Raw genomic sequence first — 18,836 nt, forward strand, 5'->3', positions numbered from 1 at the left:
TGTATTATCAAGATTGAGCCTGCCATGTACAGCATAACTAGGCTAATTTCCCATCCACTGCCATATATTTCCAACATACTGATAATATTCCAAAGTGAAATCTACTACAGACGCAAGTAGAATGCCACTTTTATCAATCCAGAAGAACAAAATGTTATAATCACGAGAGGCATAAACCATATAGTTGCCACATAGGAGTATAAGCTTGGGATCAAAGTACTGGTATCAAACCAACACCTAGAGTACGGCAACTATCAGATAATGCCCCAGGGTGGCAAGAAATGCATGTTGTTTTAAGTGGCACCACTGGTAACTAAAGCAATAGTAAACAAATTAAGGATAGTCTTACCTCCAAGTCCAGAGAAGAACTAAATATTAGCATCAGCTTTCTTATACTAGTGCACGTCCTAAGAACGTGGAAAGAGCTGGCTCCAAAGGAATGTCCCTTTGCAGTAATAAGCAGGGTCAAGAATGTAACGTAAGGGAGCCTTGCCATGTCTTCCATCAAGTAGTGATGCTCACCTAAGTCCTCCTGTAGGTTCATGCAAAGTAAAAGTTACAGGTTATGTAACTTCGAAATGGACACATGCATCTCATTTTCCACAAAGCTATTACCATAATTAACAAGTTCACTTCAGATTTCTGTTATAGGATCAGTGGCATACTCCCTGCGTCCATAAAAATATTTATTTGCCTAAATTTGGATGTAACTATGCACTAAATAGTGTCTACCTTCATCCAAATTTTGATAAATTTAAGACAACCTTTTATGGACAGAGGTCCCAACCTAACTAAATTTTAGAGTATAGGTTTATAGTCCGTGAGATGCTGCTAGTGCAGTAGCACCGGTGGACAGATTTTATGTCATTTCCTCAAAAAAAGAAAAAAATCTAAGCAAGCAAGAATTGTGCCTGGCTATTCTCAAATGGCACAATTATCTTAGACTCCTACCCAAAATAGCACATTCTTTAACCTGAACTCCATATATCTCAAATGGCACCATCATCTTGATGATGTACATGCCACACATACTAGACTACAACCCAAAATGGCACATTATTTAACCTGAACTCCATATCTCAAATGGCACATTCCTTAACTTGAAAGACAATAAGACATGTGTATTCACCTCGATATCTTCTGGCATATAGGCCAGCTCGAGAGTAAGAGTGCTGACATCCTGAAAGTGGCGCAACAGCCTGACGCAGTCGCGATTGTGTTCATAGCCATGTGCTTCATCTACAAGGAAAAAGGTGGCGCCCAGCAATTTCAGCTGCGCCATCTTGCCAAACTGGACAGAGCTTGGATGGTAAGCATCGCTCCAGTGGAGTGACACCAGTTGAGGTGCTGCGATGTCGGCAACAGGTTGACTCGGATCTGAATCATGAGCAAAGCAGTATAACACAATTAACTCTTTGAGTGCTGGTGCCACGATAGTCAGCTGCTGCAATCCACACGATTTCTCCAGCCTTATTTTCAGGAGAGACTCTGAGTGGATGGCAAAATTTCCCAGACCCTGGGCATTGACCACATTGAGTCTTTGCAAGGATGGACACCGTGGCGAGGAGACGGCTTCACCGATTCCGCAAGGACCATGTAGGTGGAGTTTCTCCAGGGATAAATCGGTGAGCCTGGTGAATACGCCGGAAGGCAGCAGGGTGAGGCTAAGAAATCCTAGACAGAGCGTTATCTCGGTGGCTCTCTCGAAGCAGGGCAGCTCAAAGGCAACTCTTCCGTCTTCCCCCGCATCGCCCAAAATGATGACATTGAGAAGGCCGGTGAGGCGGCGGGCTGCGATGGGGAGCCAGGCCGCCAGGGAGTCGAGAGAGGCGTGCGGGCTGAAGACGAAGAAATAGAGTTCCCGGAGCGGCGGCGCTTCGTCGTCTGACATCGCTTCGAGAGCGGCGAGGGCGCCGCGCAGACTGTCTGGGTTGGCATCAAGGACGAAGCAGAGGTCCGGGAGGAGGGTCCAGAGGCGGCGCCAGCGGCGGGAAAGGACGCTGGTGCGAGCAGCTGTGGTGGTTCTGCCGAGAACGCAAAGGATGTGGAGAAGGACGTCGTCGGGTAGGGCGCTGAGGCAGTCCTCGCTGCCACCGCCGCCGGCGGATAACTCAGCGTGCTCCGCGGCGGTCTCCCCCTCGAGGTGCTCCATCTAGGGTGCAGAGACGGGCCGCGACCGGAAGCGGGGGAACTGCGTCTGCTGCGGGAGAGCGGCCGATGAGCAGCGGAGAAGCGGCAGCGGATGCGGAGGAGCGGCGGCGGATTGAGGAACTTGTCCTCGCTGCTGCGAGTGGAGATGTGCCGGCCCTGGTGCGAGCGACAACAAGGGTGAGGGGCGGGGGAGGCGGCGGATCGAGGAAGGCGCCGGCCGTGCTCTAAGCGGCAACAGCGGTGAGGGAGCAGCGTCGGCGGAGCGGCGGCGGCGATGAACCCTAGCAGTGCGGCAGTTCTCAGGTGGAGACTGGAGTGGAGTGGCAACAGTAAAATGTACCGAACGAATTCCACCAGTTTCTGCACAAAATTGCGAGACCAAAACTGCTACTCCACCTGAAAACACTCAAATGCGCTAAGGCTGGTGCCACCACACTACTATAGTCTGCCATGTTAGCTTTTTTCCTCACTCTCACCCCACTTTTACTCCACGGTACCAGTGCACAGGCTATAATGTCAGCTCTCACTTCTCTCTCCTCCACATCACCATTTATTTTTTAGATTAAGTTATTTCACTCGATTTTTTGTAGACATTCAAAATAATGCAAGAAAATTATTTTATTCAACTAAAAATGTTACCGATTACATAATAATTAATAAAATTGCATAATAGAATTTCCTGTAAATCCCTAGACTAGTTTAGCTTAGCCTAGTTTTGTTTTCTCTAAGTGCTGTTCTCAAGCACTTTGTTTTCTTTTAGTTTTAGCTTTGCACTTTATACCCCAAAAATGCAATAAAAATATACGCAGTGAGGAAACTCACTGTACAGGTTTCAAAAAAAAAAATTAAAAAATTACATAATAAATAAAAATTCTACTCCTCTTACTCTTCTTCATGCTGCTCCTCCTCGTCGTCATCATCTTCCAGACCAAGCTCGAAGGCCACCATCTTGATGGCCTTCGCATGTTTGCGCTTTTCTGCTTCGTTCATGTCGTCGGTTGATCGGTCTTTCGTTTTGTTCCATTGCTTGAATAGCTTAGCCTTCACTAAACCCTTCATCATATTCCTCACCGCGAAGGATTTACTTCCTACCTCACTGCTTGATGAGGTTTCCTTCCCCTTCCTCCTACCCTTACGTGACGCTGCCTTGGCCCTATCGCGGCCCGTTGGACGCTCCTCCTCCGTAGTCGCGTCGCCAGAGCTGTACTCACCAGAAACTCCCAGACGGCTTCTCTTCGATGTGGAATCGATTCCACTACCAGGACCATATTGTCCTTTCCACTTCGCTTCATTGCGAACAGCTTCCCACCAGTGGTGCCGTCTGAACGGCTGAGTCACTCTTTTGTCATTCGCGTACCTCTCCATTGCCGCCCTCATGACCATTCCATCGTCTGCTCCACTCTGACGTAACGATTCTTCTTGGATGTGGTATGCATTGAACAGGGACACCTCCTTGTTGTAGGAGTTCCAATGATCCTTCAGTTGCTTGGAGGTCCGACGACGGGCAGGCTCGGAGGTAGAGTTGAAGGTTTCAGCTATCTGACCCCAAAAACTAGTGTCGGTCTTGCAATTACCGGCGACAGAGTCCTTGGAGTTAAAAATCCAAGCATGAACCTACACCAAAATAGATATTGTAAGTGAAAAATCCAAGCAAGAACCAACCCCGAAATAAATATGTGATGGGTAAGTAAAGTACCAGTTTTTCCTCTTCCGCAGCTGTCCAGTCAAGCCTCTTTGCACGCGGTGGTACGATTGTTTCCGCGGCATTGGACTCGGAGCCTGGAGCACTGGCTTCAGGAGGTGGTGGAGGGTACGTACCATATGGCGCGTATGGATACGGAGGTGGAGGGTATGAACCGTACGAAGGTGGTGGGTAAGGAGGTGGAGGGTATGAACCATATGGCGCCGGAGGTGGTGTCACTCCCGCTACCTGTAGGTGGAGCATGTGGAGGTGGTTGGGGGTATGGATACGGAGGCGGAGGGTATGAACCATATGGCGTCGGAGGTGGAGCGTATGGCCCATATGGCCCCGGAGCTGGTGTGCCGAAGGAGTATAAAACTCGAGGAAGCGGCGAAGAACCGACACGACTTTATAGGGGGTGGAGATGAAATTTTAGGGTTTTTTTGAACCAGCAACGCTACCCCAACGGCTAGCTGACGTGGACGAATCAGATCGCGCCACGTCATCTATCCGTTACACCCTCTCGCCCGCCTCTCGCCCGTTCTCGCCCGCTCTCGCCCGCATCTCGCCCGCTAGTCGCCTCTCTCTCGCCCGCCTCTCGCCACCCTCTCGCCCCCAGCGCTGTCGCCCCGCCAACGTTGCCGCCCCACTCTCTCCCACCTCTCGCCTCCCTCTCGCCCCCAGCGTGGGCGGTAGCTGGGCGGTAGCGGGCGATACCGCCGGGCGCCCGTGCCACCGCCCCGCGCTCTCGTCTCGCCCGCCTCTCGCCCCGTCGCGGGCGGTATCGCCTCCACTACCGCCCGCGTTGGCACCAGCCTAACGTAAACACAACTTTCATGGTACAACACTTGTGTTCGCCACCCCGCAGAATCGATACCGTAAAAAAAAATCCTCCGTTTGTGATATGAATATGCATGTACAGTACTATATCCGAAACAAACTCTAATTGACACATTTCAACATGGAAACTGCTGGGCATCCCCCGGGGGATCTGATTCCCCAGCCCCCGGGTCCCCAGCCGTCGGATCAAATATTTTGACAGTTAGATTTGCATGTAGCAAAAAAACATCTCCGGCAGCAAAAAAATCACCCCCGGCAGCAAATGACTGAAGCAAAAAACGGTTTGTTCAGAAAAGAAAATAAAAAGGCTGGGCTCGCCGGAGACCACGTAGCAAACATATTACGCAGATGTAGCAAAACCGCAAATAAATTGTAGCAAATTTTTTTATTCATATGTTGCAAATCCTCTAAAACATCAACGGCATGCAGCCGGCAGCAACGCCGTCCGAGGTTGTAGCAACTCCGTCCGTCAAGGACAGCAACGCCACAAGCTGCTAGTAGCAACGCCCTATGCCTATGGTAGGAAAAATCCACCCTCCGCAGGAAAATCGTAGCAAACCCAACCTCGTCGGAAAAATCGTAGCATAATTTTGTACCAAAAGTAGCAAAAGAGTTTTAGTAATTGTAGCAAAAAAAATATTATTGTAGCATCGTGACTTCGTAGCACTTTGAGGTTGCAAAAAAAGCAAAAGTATATATCTATGTAGCTGGCGGAGCAAAATCCCGAAGCCTCCGCATGTAGCAACGCCGCAGGGCCTAAGGCAGCAAAACTTCTGACGAAGCAAGGAGCGTGAGATCGAGGCGGCCATGACAACGATGGGCCGAGAAACTCGTGGTGAGGTTGCCGCACTTGAGGAAGAGACGAGGTCTGGGCGGCAGGCCAGTCGTGGTACTACTGGAACGGCACCCGCACCATGGACCGCCGCCGCCCTCCTCCTAGGCAGCAGCAGCCGACACCACTGTATCCGCGGAAGCGACCGCAGCCACAACAAGAGAAGGCCACACGATTTCGCTGCCACCCCTCACGCCGCTCACTGCCTCCATCGACACCAGCCGTTGTCCTTGCGGCCGTTGAGGAGGGAGCATTGACGGCGGCGCTCGATGTGAAGTAGGCCCCGCGCGGAGGAGGCCGAAGCGGCACAACGGTGGATCTCGGCGTGGGGCATCTGGACGGCGCCTGCAAGCGCCCGTCTTGGTGGCGCCCAGGTTGACGGCGCGTACGACGCCAGGTTGCCGGCGAGGATGGCGCGCGGAAGGTAGGCCATGGCCGTCGGTTTGGGGAATAAAGCTGTGGTGCGCTGCAGCGTAAGGCGGCGAGCCGGGTGCGACGATGGCGTGGTGGTGGCTAGGATGTGGGGGCGTGTTAGCTGGGCGACGGCGGCGTGGTGGGCTAGCGTGCGGCGGCGGCGTCGCACCAGCTACTCCGATGCGGCTAGAAAAGTTGGAGACGGAACAAGGAAAAAGATGGAGAAGGTGCAGTGGAGAAAGGCCAAGGAAGAGAGATAAGATAAGGTGGGACCGGGACACGCGTCGCACGCTCAAGCAGGAGGCTGCGAAACGTTCCGTCCCTCGGAGGAACCTAATCATTTTTCTTTCAACATGGCACAATGCAACAATAATCTAAGCTATAATTATAGTCCAAATTCAAACAATTAAGCAAACAAACAATGGTCCCCAAAGTAAACGATGATTCAGATTACACATGAATAAAAATGAATATACATGATTAGTGGGAGCTGATGTTCAGGCAATGATCGGGGAAAACCCTAGCTTCTTACACCCCCACCCCTCATCCTCCGCCGTCGCCGGCGAGGGCCGCCGGGCAAAGCCCGCGCGTCGGGACCTTTGTTTTGAGCTTGCATGCGGCCATGTTAGTGCGTCCGGACGGCGAGCACCTCGGGTGGTGGTGGGCGGATCCCCTCCCTTGGCTGTCGTGTGCTCTTATGGCTGTTGGCTATGGTGTCGTCCTACCCTATCCAATTCGCGTGCGGTGTTGCTGATCAAGTCATGGGCTCAAGTTCGTGGGGATGACGGGGCGTTAGCCCTCAAAGGTGGGCTACGCGGGCTCTGTGACGGGCAACGTGGTGGTGGTGGTGGTCTCTCTCTTCGGTGATAGGGATAGCGAGGAGTTGACAGGGATCCTGGTTTTGGCGGTGCTTTGGCTTTGGCAACTCCCAGATCGTGTTTTGGAAGCCTAACTTGGGGCTGCGGGCGGCTGAGTTCCCGGGTGCGGTGTGCGGATGCTTCCTGGTGAAAGCTCAACGCCTCGGCGCCAACGACCGCGATGTTTGTGGGTGTCGTATCCCTCTTGTGGCGCCGTTGTGGGTATCCACACTGCGGTACGGCTCTGATTGAAAATCCTAGACCTCGCGGTCTCGACGGCGGCGGAGCGGTGCGTCGTTACCCTCTTAGGGGCATCGACATGGGGTCCCGACTCAGCTCGGTCTCGTGGCAATGTCTCCGGTAGCAAGTTTGGGTTTTCCGTGTTTTTTGTTTTTTGATCTACTTTGAACTAAGAGGGTCCCACCTTTTATCAGTTCACCCGTTGCTGTTTTATTTATAAAGCGGGATGAAACCCATTTCGAGTACCTAAGTAGGTGAGTCCCGGTTTTCAATCTGTCAATACGTCTCAAAAAGAGCTTCTATACGGCAAGGTACACAGCTACTGTCATAAACAATGGCTAGACCTCGACCCCTCTCATTCTTGATGATCATATTGTCGAGAATCACACAATTCGTGATGATATTTGTGAGAGATTCTTGTCCTAGAACCATTACAGTCAACTCCATGTTTCAGATACCATTAAGCAAAGTTTTGGTTTTATTTTACGACAGTTACTTCAACAGTTCATAGCCGACATTAAACTACTAAACCACAGCCTAACCCGTCTAACATATGACCCGGCATGGTTGGAAATTAGGGCATGCAGCGGATACTAGCAGATTATTTGGTATACAAAGTTTCTTACAGATCACAAAGACAAATAAACACGCACACACAACCCAAAGAGGCAAAGACAATCCCGACAGCATTATCATAATCCTCTGACATGAACTCATCACCGCTCTAGAGCATGCTAACATTGGTACGATGCAAACCTGTAGCTTTTGAAAAGAATCATCAAGTCACTGCCTTAGTCTTCTGGAGCATACAAAACCCTCCCGGCCAACATGTTGTGCACATAAAATTCCATATCTATTCCTGATCTGGAGAAGCTTTGTAACATCTGGCATAACCCCTTGGCCTTGCTTTCAGTAACCGAGTGATGAAAGGATATTGTCATCTTTTTTAGCGCTGTTGCCCAACTGAATAACCGTTGCACAAATTCGCCTTCACGTTCAGTTCCTGACAGTTCACTTATTTCTACTTCTTGGAGGCCATCCAGCACAAGTTCCTCCGTTTTCCACATTGTTTGTTGGTCACAAATGCATCCCGATGAGCATGGAGTATGCGCCTGAAGTGAAGGGGGTATCAATTCGGTAAGATAAAAAAAAATCGCTTGATGACAAAAAGGGAGATAGAGCTATAAATTATCAAACTGCCTGAGTACTTCAAAATGTGCATCAGCAGAATTAACAAAAGAAATAGACCGGAAATTAGTTTGAAGCCAGCCTATCGCAGAAAATAAGCTTTGTTTAGTACAAATAGAAAGTGGTATCACAAACATTACCATAGAAGTTACAAAAAATCTTAGGCGTGACAATGCCAAATTTGGCATTTGGACTTCGCTATCAATGGAACCCTCTTACACAATGCATGCTCTATGAGCTTAGTAAAATAATCTCCCAAGTCCTGGCTTTTAACTGTGTTATCAAAATTGAGTCTATCAAGAAATAAGCAGCATACATATTGGCATACTTCAGAAAATTAGGACACCACTCTGTCAAACTTGAAGAACACAGCATTATCGCTAGCAGAATATGAGCCAGATTTTTTACACACGTGAAGTTTGGAGGCGAAGTATCAGTATCAAAACAAGCAACTAACGCCTACAGTAAGGCAATTGGCGGTCGATCATAGGTTTCCCAATACATGCAAATGCACATTACTTGATGTGAATTCCCTGGTGACTCAAGTATTATCTGAATGGTAAAAGAAGGAAGAAACAAATTAAGTATAGTTTACCTCTAAGTATTTTAGTGCCAGCTTTCTTACACCAGTACAGACTCTGAGAATGTGGAACGAGCTGGCTCCAACGGAATGTCCTTTTGACATCACAGGCAAGAACAATAATGTAATGTCAGGTAGTTTTGTCATGTCTTCCATCAAGTATCGATTGTTACCTATGGCCTGTAGATCCACAGGATGTAAAGAAAAGGATTACATGAAGAATTTAATGTCCAGGAGTCTTGTCATGTCTTCCATCAAGGTTTGTAGGTAAATTGCAAAAAGAGAGTAAAATATATCACAGTTGAAAAGTTCATCGCCCTCTTGGATAACGAATATACTAGTGCAGCAGTACGTATCTTTAATCACAATTACCCAAAGGCAGAAAAAAAAAAGCACTCTAAGAAGACGGAGATCGGGCAGGCTCATGTTCATCACACCTATGTTTCAGAGATTTGAGCAAATTAAAGCATAAAAACTGAACTCACCGAATTATAGAGCAGCGGGATGGTTAGACTGTGCACAACCTTGAAGTGGCCCAAAAAACTGAGGCAATCACGGTTGGGTTTAAAGTCATCAGGTCCATATACAAGAAAAATGCCAGTGCCGAGCCGTTGTAGGTGTGGCATCTCGCCAAGCTGGACGGAGCATGGATCATAGGCATCCCTCCATTCGAGCGACACCAGCTGAGGGGCTGAGATGTTGGCAACCGGTTGATTCGGATTCCGAAAATTCAGAAAGCAGAAGGCCACTCTTAGCTCTTCGAGCGCCGGTGCCACGACAGCGAGCTGCTGCAAACCGTCTAGATTCATCAGCTCCAGTTCCAGGAGGGACTCGGAGCGGATGGTGAATTTGTCAACACCCGAGGCGTCGTGGATGGCGAGTCTTTGTAATGACGGGCACAAAGGCGACGAGAAAACGTCACCGAGCACACACGGAGGTTGTAGCCGGAAGTTATCCAGGTGGAAATCGGTGAGCCGGGCGGCTATGCCAGAGGCCGGCGCTGCGACGCGAAGGAACCCTAGCTGGAGCGAGACCGAGGTGGCATTCTCGAAGCACGGCAGCTCGAAGGCGCCTCTGTCCCCGGCCTCATTCCTCACGATGTCGGGCGACGCAATGTTGATGAAGGTCAGATCGCCGGAGAGGCGGCGGGCGGCGATGGGGATCCACGCCGCCACGAAATCGGCATGGGCGTCCCTGGCGAGGACGCGGAGGCAGTGGAGGGCGGGCGCCTGATGGGCGGCGAGGACGGCCCGTATGGTGTCTGGGTCTGTGTCGGGGGGGAAGTGGAGCCCCGGGAGGAAGGCCCAGAGGCGGCGCCAGCGGCTGGAGAGGACGCTGGTCCGAGCGGAAACGTCGGCGTTGCCGAGCCTGAGAAGGATGTGGATGAGAATATCGTCGGGCAGCGCGCTGAGGAGGTCGTCGCCACCTCCGCCGCCGCCGCCATCGGAGAGCTTGGCTCGCTTGGTGGCCGGCTGCTCGGCGGCGTGATCCATGGAGGAGGGGTTTGGCGCCTCTCACATCGGGCTCAAGCTCGCGAGATGGGAAGGGGGGCGGGAGTTCGCCGGCGGCGATGCGGGGTGGGGGGAGGGGAGAGGGGAAGGGGGAATGGGGTTTCCGTTTCAACTTTCACGTTCACGTGAATGAACGGTGTCATGTTTTCTTTTGTTCGGTTTTGCTACGTCTCAGTAAACTGAGATTTTCTTAAGTCTAAGTCACTTACAAAAATGTGCTTTGAGTTGCATTTTTCTGTTAAAAAAGTGCAATTGCACTTTTCTGACAGTAATGTGCAACTGAACCGAGTTGCACTTTTCTTTGAACTATAGTTGCACTTTTCTAAGTTGACACTTAAGAAAATCTCAGTCAACTGAGACATAGACACACCCTTGTTTAAGGGTTTTTTCATCAGTGTCCTTCTCTCTTTTTTTAAGGGAAATCGCAGGCTTCGTTAAATTAAATCAGAGTTTGTACCAGTTCAAAACACACACAAAAAATTGTATCCATGTGCTAAATTACTCTCGATTTTCTTTAAAAATTGTATGGAATATGTTTTTATAATTTCGGGCGTACCAGTTGACCCACAGGAGTAACATTTTTTATAGACATGCACTCCTAGATGATCACAACCAACCAGGAGCTGCAAACACTTTTACGCGCGCGAAGATATCCGTTGGTGGCGATGGTGCGTAGATTGCATAACCGGGTGAAAGATGTTAAACCTGTAATAATATACTCCGTAGTAGAATCTTTTTCAATCCGTAACACCACAATGGTACTGTGCTAGTTGTCGCAAAAGTCAGATTATTCAATTCGCATACATGAAACACCCAACTACAAAGTCACAAACCACCAGGGAGGCTGAACATTTTTCTATCCGGAGAAATCTATACTTAATAATAAAGGAGCTAACGTTTTTTTTGGTTTGGTCCGTTGCAAATTTTCGTCCGCACCTAGATTTTCGTCCGTCTAAACATCGCCCTATTTGTGCCGCTTCCGGTTGCTAATCGTGCGCAAGTCGTGCTGCGTCCGGTTTCCTTAATTTGTGCTTCTATTTTATCCCCTCGCGAACAGCCGAGCACGACATATGTTTCCGCCGGGGTTAAAACCTAAACCTAGGGCAAGCCCGATAAGCAGGAGTCAGGGAGATCGATGGCTACCTGGCATTGCACCGTAGCCAGGCCATCTCCTCCCCCTCCTAAAACCAAGGATCTCGATGGGTACGACATTGTCCTGTGCAAGTTCCTGCCGCCCACGCCCCCATCCCGTACGCGTGCTGAACCTGATGATGAGTCTGTCTGTGCAGTTCCGCAAGGATGTGCGAGTGCAGCGCATTAGTGCTTCGACGCCGCCAAAAACAAGACCAGGTGCTTCTCCAAATATGTCCTAGATCACAGCTAGAGCTAGGGCAGGCTCGAGGGCGAGGCCTTGGCGAAGGACAAAACACGGCTAGGGCGAGGCAGCACGAGCTCAAGGAAGCTTCCAAGGCGGCCGAAACACATCTAGGGAAAGCTTGAGGGCGAGACCTTGGCGGAGGCCGAAACGCAGCTAGGGCGCTCGAGGGCGAGGCCTTGGTGTTGGTGGACGTCAGGAGCTCCTGCTTATACGATCGGAAGGGTCAGACCGGCGATGGTGGTGTCAAAAGAGCCACGTATAGGCGGCGGCAGCGTTATATTGTACGGTTCCAGCGTGAGTTGTACGTCGGCGGCGGCCGGAGCCGTCCCGGTGGTCTAGGAGGCAGGGACATCAGCGGCGCTCGGGTCCCAAACATGCGTACTGTTGTGGGTATACTTTATGGGTATGCTAACGACATGGTCTAGATCTGGCAAGCCCGGGTGGCCCACAGATGGTGGTGAGGCATATGGCCCACCGGGTGGCCCAGTTGTTGTTGATAGAAGATGGGTGAAGTCCAGCCCAGGAACAGGAGCCGGATCCCAACCGTACCGACCTACGGAGTAGGCGGATCCATGAAGACCCATGAAGTATCCGGATCCATGGCGGTTAGTTAGATCTAGGTGGATCCTTGACAGGCACGGCAATGTAATATTTCGTAGTTGGACCTCTTGTATTCTGGCTAGGACTCTCCGTAGAAACCCTAGATCCGGGTGCCTTTATAAGCCGGATCCTGGGAGCCCTAGAGGCACAACCACAACTCATTGTAACAACGCGAAACTCCTCTGGGGTATTGTCGAGTAGGCAACGACAGTTGGCGCCCACCGTGGGGCCAGCGGCGTCTGGAGGCCGGAACCGGGAGGGTTCTAACGTGGGAAGCTTCAACGACACCATCGTAGTGGGGCATGTTCTTTATGCCAGAAACTTTCCGATCGTCCCTCAGGACGAGTGCTAGATTCCCGCTAGGACCGATCCTGTCAAGCTCTCTATCGTCCCGATCGGCGGGATACACTTCTTCATCGGCGAGGCCGTCGATTCCGATGGGAACGCACTGGTAAGTAACGCTGAAGCGACCACCGCTGAGCAAGACGCAGTCACAAAGATCTGATCTGAGATGTAGGAACTTCTGAAGGAAGATTCTGCCTTAGATCGGAAAAATTCAAAACCCACCCAATCCGCCCCTGAGCAGGAAACAGTGGTGGCGGACCAATGCAGATCCTCCTGGGTCTCCCAGGTGTTAGAGAAGCAAAGGTGCCACTTCGTGCATTAGCTTGGACACACCGCAGGGGTCGCCTCTACTCAGGAAGGAGCCGGACCCATGCAGGTTGAGGAGGCCGGAGAAAACAACACTCCGGATAAGCAAGAGAATGCCGGAGACAACGAAGATTCGATCCTCGAGAACCTGAGCCCACTATTCGGAGATGCATCTTCCATAGACTCAGAAGAATACAATCGTCTGACAAAAGAGATGGAGGACATGTAACACCCCAACTTTTGCAAACTTGTTTAGTTGTCCTTATTGCAAAAATTAGGGGGAACACAAACTTTTTCTATAGACTAATTAATATGAATTGCCTTGATCTGTTTGTTATGATGAATTGCCTTGATCTGTTGCTAGATGTGTTGTCTTAATTTCCTGTTGAGTTTTGTCTTGAGCCACCTCTTAGAACAACACCTCTAGTGGTAAAACAAACAACTCACCTAATAAAACACATGTGTGTCCTAGGAAAAGTTGTTTTCCTTTTTACTACCTCAAACTCTTCCCCTGATGGCAACCTGAGTGTGCCTTCTTAATTTTTCTCCTTGTGGTACAACCTAGCTCAATCATCCTAAATTTAAAACTTGGGATCATCTTCCCCTAGCTACATCCCTCTCTTATACCCACTCATCCTTGTTGGTTTTGAGGCCATGTCGACCATCTGTGTTGACAGGCTTATAATGTCCAGACTTTGGCAATTGATCCTTAAGCACTCACAACTGTTATTGTTGACCTCAATGCATTAATCTCATCTGTGCAATACCATCTGTAACTTCCACGTCTTGCATGTCTCATTCTACTCTTGCAACTCTTATACTCCATTGATCTTGTACCCTATCCAATGTTTAACCTCAAGATCACTTTCTGCACTTTTGCCTCTTGTGTTTATTCAAGTTTAATCTTCCCAAAACCAAGAGTGGAATGATGGGTACATTTTGTAGTCACCATCTACCCTTGAGAACACTCCTCCCTAAATTAGTTTCCTCTCTCAAAAACCCTATTGTTTTTCCTTCTCTAGTTTTGATCACAAAACTACTTCTAGTTTTATTAAATCTTTTCAAGATAAGTCTTCAAGGAAAACAAGGAGCTGAAATGGGTTTTGTTTTCTCATCCCATTTCTACCTAGTACTGATTTCTAAAACAATTATTTTCTATCTTGCCTTCTTTTTAACAAAAGGCTTGTTTATGGTACCTATACCATTTCTTGTTTGCTTTAAATTTGAGAAAACTCTACTTCACTTGGGAAAGTAAGTACAACATTTTGAACTCCTATGTTCCAACTAGTTCTCTCAACATTTTCAAATTCCATTCCACTTGAGTTCATTCCCAATTGTCCCTAGACAATTGAGGTGTTTCAAATACTTTATATTCTCTTCCATCATCACCTTGATCTCATAAATTGATGAGTTATGTCAATATATTCATCCTTGTGAGTATATGGATACTTCACTCACCTTCTCTCTTAACCTTGCTCTATCATTGACTAAACCACCATCACCATCCCATCTAGCTACCTTGGCATGCTCATGCATTGTTGCATGCGGCCAACCCCAATCCTTCAATTTTGAATTCTATTAAAAACTTTTATTCATCAACTATACCTTGGGAACCATCTTCATCATAAGTTGGTCTCAACCAAAGTGGTGGAGATTATTCTCATGGCACATGTCACCTTCATACTCCTTTTTTATCTATATGTATCTACTCCTATTTTTTTATCATTATCAAAGTCACTCATTGACATTATCTTCTCAACATCATGCCTTGAACTATTCACATGAATGTTGTGCATCTCTCTCACATTTCTCTCTTGCTCATGACAAGAAAGGAGCCGGCCATGACTTGAAATTCGGCCAGCCCCTCCTCTTCATTTCCTTCTCTTGCAAGCCTTGCCTCCCAACTACCCCAACAAATAAATGGGCAGCCACCCACCTTAGCCAATCAAAATGGAGGCAGCCACCATCCTCCCTCTATATAAGAGCTTGGCTTGCCACCTCCACTCCCCTTGGCTCATTTCTTTCACACTCCACTCCCTCATACCTTCCTCCCCCTTCTCCCCACGAGTTGCTGCTCCTCCTTAGCTCCATGGCCGGCCATGGCCATGGAAAGCCACCAAGATGGAGCTCCCCTCCTTCCTCAAGCTTATTCTCACCATGAGAGCATCTCTCTCACTCTCTTCTCCCCTAACCTTTGATTGAATCCAGCTCCCTTTCTCTTCTCCCCTCTCACAAGATTGGATCTTGATGCAGGTGCATGTTGGTCTAAGCATGGAGAAGGTTGAGCTATCCTCAGATCTGAAGTTCTTGAGCAAAGTTCGTCCAAAACCTTGCAGTAATTTCTGTATCTTGCTGTTTCAGATTCTAGTACGAACTTGTAAAATCCGCCAAATCTTGTGTGCAGATCCAAATCGAGTGATTCAAAGATCCGAAGATAGGTATTGAAAATATCTACAACTTGGCGTTGGTCTCATCCTCAAATTCGTTACGGATTTTGCATGGTAAATAAAGTTCTGCAAACGTGCAGAATCACTGTTTGTGAGATTTCTTCCGTTTTACAAAACCTTTTTGAGCAAACTCAACTGCGGTTGAAAGCCATATCCCGTACCTTCATTTTGGCGATGGTTTCACTTCGATTGACCTCCTGAAATTGAAATGGTTCACAGATCAAGATCTGGTCAGATCTGACTTTGTCGAATTAAACCAGGAGCTTGGAAACGAATTTTTGAATGAAACCAATTGGATAAGAACCACCTATTCAATAACTTTCAGATGCACCTGACCTCATATTTTTATGATTTGTGTATGATTTTTGATGAATTAAACTTGTTCTGTGTATTCTGCAGACATGGCTGTTAGCTTTTAAATCATCAAAAATCCATTTTTGAACCTAATTGTGTGATTCCAATTCTGTAGGATTACTGAATGTTTTCTTAATCATCTCAAAGAAGATTCAAACCTTTATCTGTTCTGCAACTCCATAGTTAAAGCAAATGGTGAAAACATGCAGTAAACTTGTAAATCCAATTTTGAGAGTTTCAGAAATAATTTGAACCCAAATCCAATTGTGTGTGAATCTCTGTTTAAATATCTTTCGAATGCCAGTGGCCTCATATTTTTAGGATTTTTCTATGATTTATGGCTTACAGATCTTGTTTTCTATACAGTCAGATTCAAAGAAATTCCTAAAATTGTAGGTTTAATATTTTTGGGTGATTCCAATTGGGTTAGTCTTGTATTAGTACTGGCTATATAGGAAAAATATTATTAGTCTCTGTTAATACATATTTGTTGCTGTTAGTAATGTTTATGTGTGACATGCATTGTTGAAGCAAAACTTTTCGGTTTATTTAAAACCCTTGACCAACTCTTTTTAGTAGAGATGGCAACCTTTGTTTTATGTTTGCAAAACAAAACCTCTGCAATTTAACTTTAGCTCTTTTGTTTTGCTTAAGTCTTCAAATGGTGGGGCATATCATTTGCTTCCTATTCTTGTGTAGTGTTATGTAAGCTTTATAAAATAGGGAGAATGATTGCCCGCTTTTGCAAAAATGTTTCAAATTATAATGTGAATGTTTTTGATGCCAAACTAATGCACTTGTCATCTTTATGGTGTTATCTACCAGGGGATAATTGGTTTATACCATGGTGATAAACGAGAGAGGCAATTGCTAAGTTGTGATGCACTCATACCTTTACTAGGTAAATAAATGAGGTTTTCTAAATTAAAACTCTTAAAGTTGTTTTGTGGTATCTATAGGTCCTTAGTATGTTATTGTTATCACCAGAATTTGACCAAGTCAGAGGTGGGCCGCGATCAAGATGGACTTAAAGAAATATACATGGAAGAATTACGTGAATCGGCCTCGTGTACCAAGTTTGGGCTAGTCTGCCCTTGTACCTGTAATTTATTAGATCGTATTTTAAGTTAGAGTTTTACCCGTGCACGGTTAGGTGCACGCCTGAATTAGAAAGTCCCCTGGACTATAAATATGTACCTAGGGTTTATGGAATAAACAACAACTCACGTTCAACCCAAACAAACCAATCTTGGCGCATCGCCAACTCCTTCGTCTCGAGGGTTTCTATCAGGTAAGCGACATGCTGCCTAGATCGCATCTTGCGATCTAGGCAGCACAAGCTCCACGTTGTTCATGCGTTGCTCGTACTGAAGCCTTTTTGATGGCGAGCAACGTAGTTATCATAGATGTGTTAGGGTTAGCATTGTTCTTCGTGTAAGCATGCTAGCGTAGTGCAACCCTTGCATATCGAGCCGCCCTCACACCTATCTTAGGTGTGGGGGCGGCACCCCGCTTGATCATTATTTAGTAGATCTGATCTGTTACGATTGCTCCTTGTTCTGCAAGGATTAGTTTAATATCTGCAATAGTTAGGCCTTACAAAGGGGGGGAGGATCCAGCGGCACGTAGGGTGGCGTTCGCAAGTCCTAAACAGGATGTTCCGGGGATCAACTTCGTGTTGGTTTTTAGGCCTTGTTCAGGATCGGCTTACGAGCACCGTGCGTGGCCGCGAGGCCCAACCTGGAGTAGGATGATCCGATTATGCGGTGAAAACCCTAAATCGTCGTAGATCTCATTAGCTCTATCTTGATCAAGCAGGACCACCATATATTCGTGCACCCCGTACGAATCATGGGTGGATCGGCTCCTTGAGCCGATCCACAGGATAACCTGAGAGCCGATCGAGGCTCGTATTTAATGTTTACGTGTATGCCATGCAGGAAACTAAGCGAGGCATCTCCATCACCTTCCTGACCAGGTATAGGTCAGGTGGCACGCCCTTGCACCCAGCATCGGACGTGTGACCAGAAGAGCTTTGCGGGCCGTCGCTCGGAGGGGTCTCAGCCAGCCGCAGCTCTAGGCTCTTCCCGGCTCTACGGTGTTGACAGTCGCTGCCCGTCGGTGGGTTTTGGCAGTCAACACATTCTGGCACGCCCAGTGGGACGCCGAGCAAAAGAAAGCCGATGATGAGACATCGGCTGGTACGAACACAATGCTCATCCTCCCGACGGACCCTAATACTTCAGGATTACACAAGAGATATTGCAGAACCTTCATGGGGCGCTTCGATCCAGCGAATCGGCTAAGTTCATTCTCACCGCACGGTCTGCTTGGGTTCAACGGTGATCCAACGAACAGCGGCCACGTCGGCTACACGAATCCCAGTGGAACCGACGTACGAGTACAGTGCCTTGGCATAATACAGAGCCGATATCTGCAGTCACCCGGCAGATTCGGCTCGGGGGAGGCGTATGATCAGCAGACAGACGCATGGCCAGTAAGAAATATTAGAAGCCGATGGAAAATCGGCCAATAAAAAAAAAATTTAGCAAGTACAGAAAGATCCAGTCCAGCGAAACATCATCTGTCTCTGAAGGCCCTACTGAAGAAACACGCCGAGGGCGAAAACAGCGTCGACACGGATGCGATCCGCCTCAGCGATCTCAGCCTTGTCATCCTCGTCCTTACCCGTCACCAGCTGATTGCTCAGGGTACGGATTTCAGCCAGATCGGTCTTCAGATCGGCTGTGAGGCCTTTTGCTTCGTCTTGAGAACGGGCGACAAGGGCCTCCTTGTCCTGGATGAGCTGTTTGGTCACCCTTACCCTCTCTTCAAGATTCTCCAGCTCCTTGCGCAGGGTCTCGAGTTCGGCGCGAGCGGCAGAAGTGTCCGTCTTGGCGTCCAGAGCAGCTTTCTTCTCATTGAGCCGTCGACACTTTTCGGCAATATCGGCTCTCAGCGGAAGTTGGGAGTGGCGAAGAGTAATCCTTTGGCGAGCCGATTGCACCCTTGACTTAAAGACCGGCAGGGTTACAGCGGGCCAGAGCTTCACTTGCAGTGTCATGGGGAGATGAGGCTGGATATCCTCGAGGATGCCTTTGGCTTCCTCGGA

At 48.3% G+C, this 18,836-nt stretch overlaps 2 protein-coding genes and 1 long non-coding RNA gene across 4 annotated transcripts; 1 reads left to right on the forward strand and 2 right to left on the reverse strand.

Annotated features, from left to right (window-relative positions):
- Positions 1-6: 6 nt before the first annotated feature.
- On the reverse strand, positions 7-2,527 carry LOC127334050 (F-box/LRR-repeat protein 25). Its single transcript, XM_071826384.1, has 2 exons — positions 1,130-2,527; positions 7-532 (listed from the first exon to the last, which is right to left on the reverse strand). Exons 1-2 carry the CDS (start codon positions 2,150-2,152, stop codon positions 314-316), a joined length of 1,242 nt encoding a protein of 413 aa, XP_071682485.1. The 5' UTR covers positions 2,153-2,527; the 3' UTR covers positions 7-313.
- A 5,109-nt stretch (positions 2,528-7,636) lies between these two features.
- LOC127330300 (F-box/FBD/LRR-repeat protein At3g52680-like) lies at positions 7,637-10,354 on the reverse strand. 2 transcript variants are annotated; one of them, XM_051356556.2, is made up of 3 exons: positions 9,269-10,354; positions 8,799-8,963; positions 7,637-8,127 (listed from the first exon to the last, which is right to left on the reverse strand). In XM_051356556.2, exons 1-3 carry the CDS (start codon positions 10,274-10,276, stop codon positions 7,807-7,809), a joined length of 1,494 nt encoding a protein of 497 aa, XP_051212516.1. In that variant the 5' UTR covers positions 10,277-10,354; the 3' UTR covers positions 7,637-7,806. The 2 variants fall into 2 exon arrangements, with proteins under 2 accessions (XP_051212516.1, XP_071681258.1); XM_071825157.1 differs by having other exon boundaries at positions 7,993-8,127; positions 8,799-8,878.
- A 4,393-nt stretch (positions 10,355-14,747) lies between these two features.
- On the forward strand, positions 14,748-16,954 carry LOC127334051 (uncharacterized). Its single transcript, XR_007871910.2, has 4 exons — positions 14,748-15,239; positions 15,328-15,424; positions 16,550-16,625; positions 16,712-16,954. It is a non-coding gene; the product is annotated as an uncharacterized lncRNA (long non-coding RNA).
- The last annotated feature ends 1,882 nt before the right edge of the window (positions 16,955-18,836 follow it).

Source organism: Lolium perenne, chromosome 2, assembly GCF_019359855.2.
Source record: "Lolium perenne isolate Kyuss_39 chromosome 2, Kyuss_2.0, whole genome shotgun sequence".
In the NCBI taxonomy this organism is placed as follows: Eukaryota; Viridiplantae; Streptophyta; class Magnoliopsida; order Poales; family Poaceae; genus Lolium; species Lolium perenne.

Excerpts from the sequence above, each read along its gene's own strand:
- LOC127330300 (XM_051356556.2), bottom strand. The coding sequence starts at position 10,276 with ATGGATCACGCCGCCGAGCAGCCGGCCACCAAGCGAGCCAAGCTCTCC. Across the intron at positions 8,964-9,268 it reads TCCCGCTGCTCTATAATTCG|GCCATAGGTAACAATCGATA; the intron begins GTGAGTTCAGTT and ends GTGGATCTACAG. Across the intron at positions 8,128-8,798 it reads TGGCACTAAAATACTTAGAG|GCGCATACTCCATGCTCATC; the intron begins GTAAACTATACT and ends CCTTCACTTCAG.
- LOC127334050 (XM_071826384.1), bottom strand. The coding sequence starts at position 2,152 with ATGGAGCACCTCGAGGGGGAGACCGCCGCGGAGCACGCTGAGTTATCC. Across the intron at positions 533-1,129 it reads ATATGCCAGAAGATATCGAG|GAGGACTTAGGTGAGCATCA; the intron begins GTGAATACACAT and ends ATGAACCTACAG.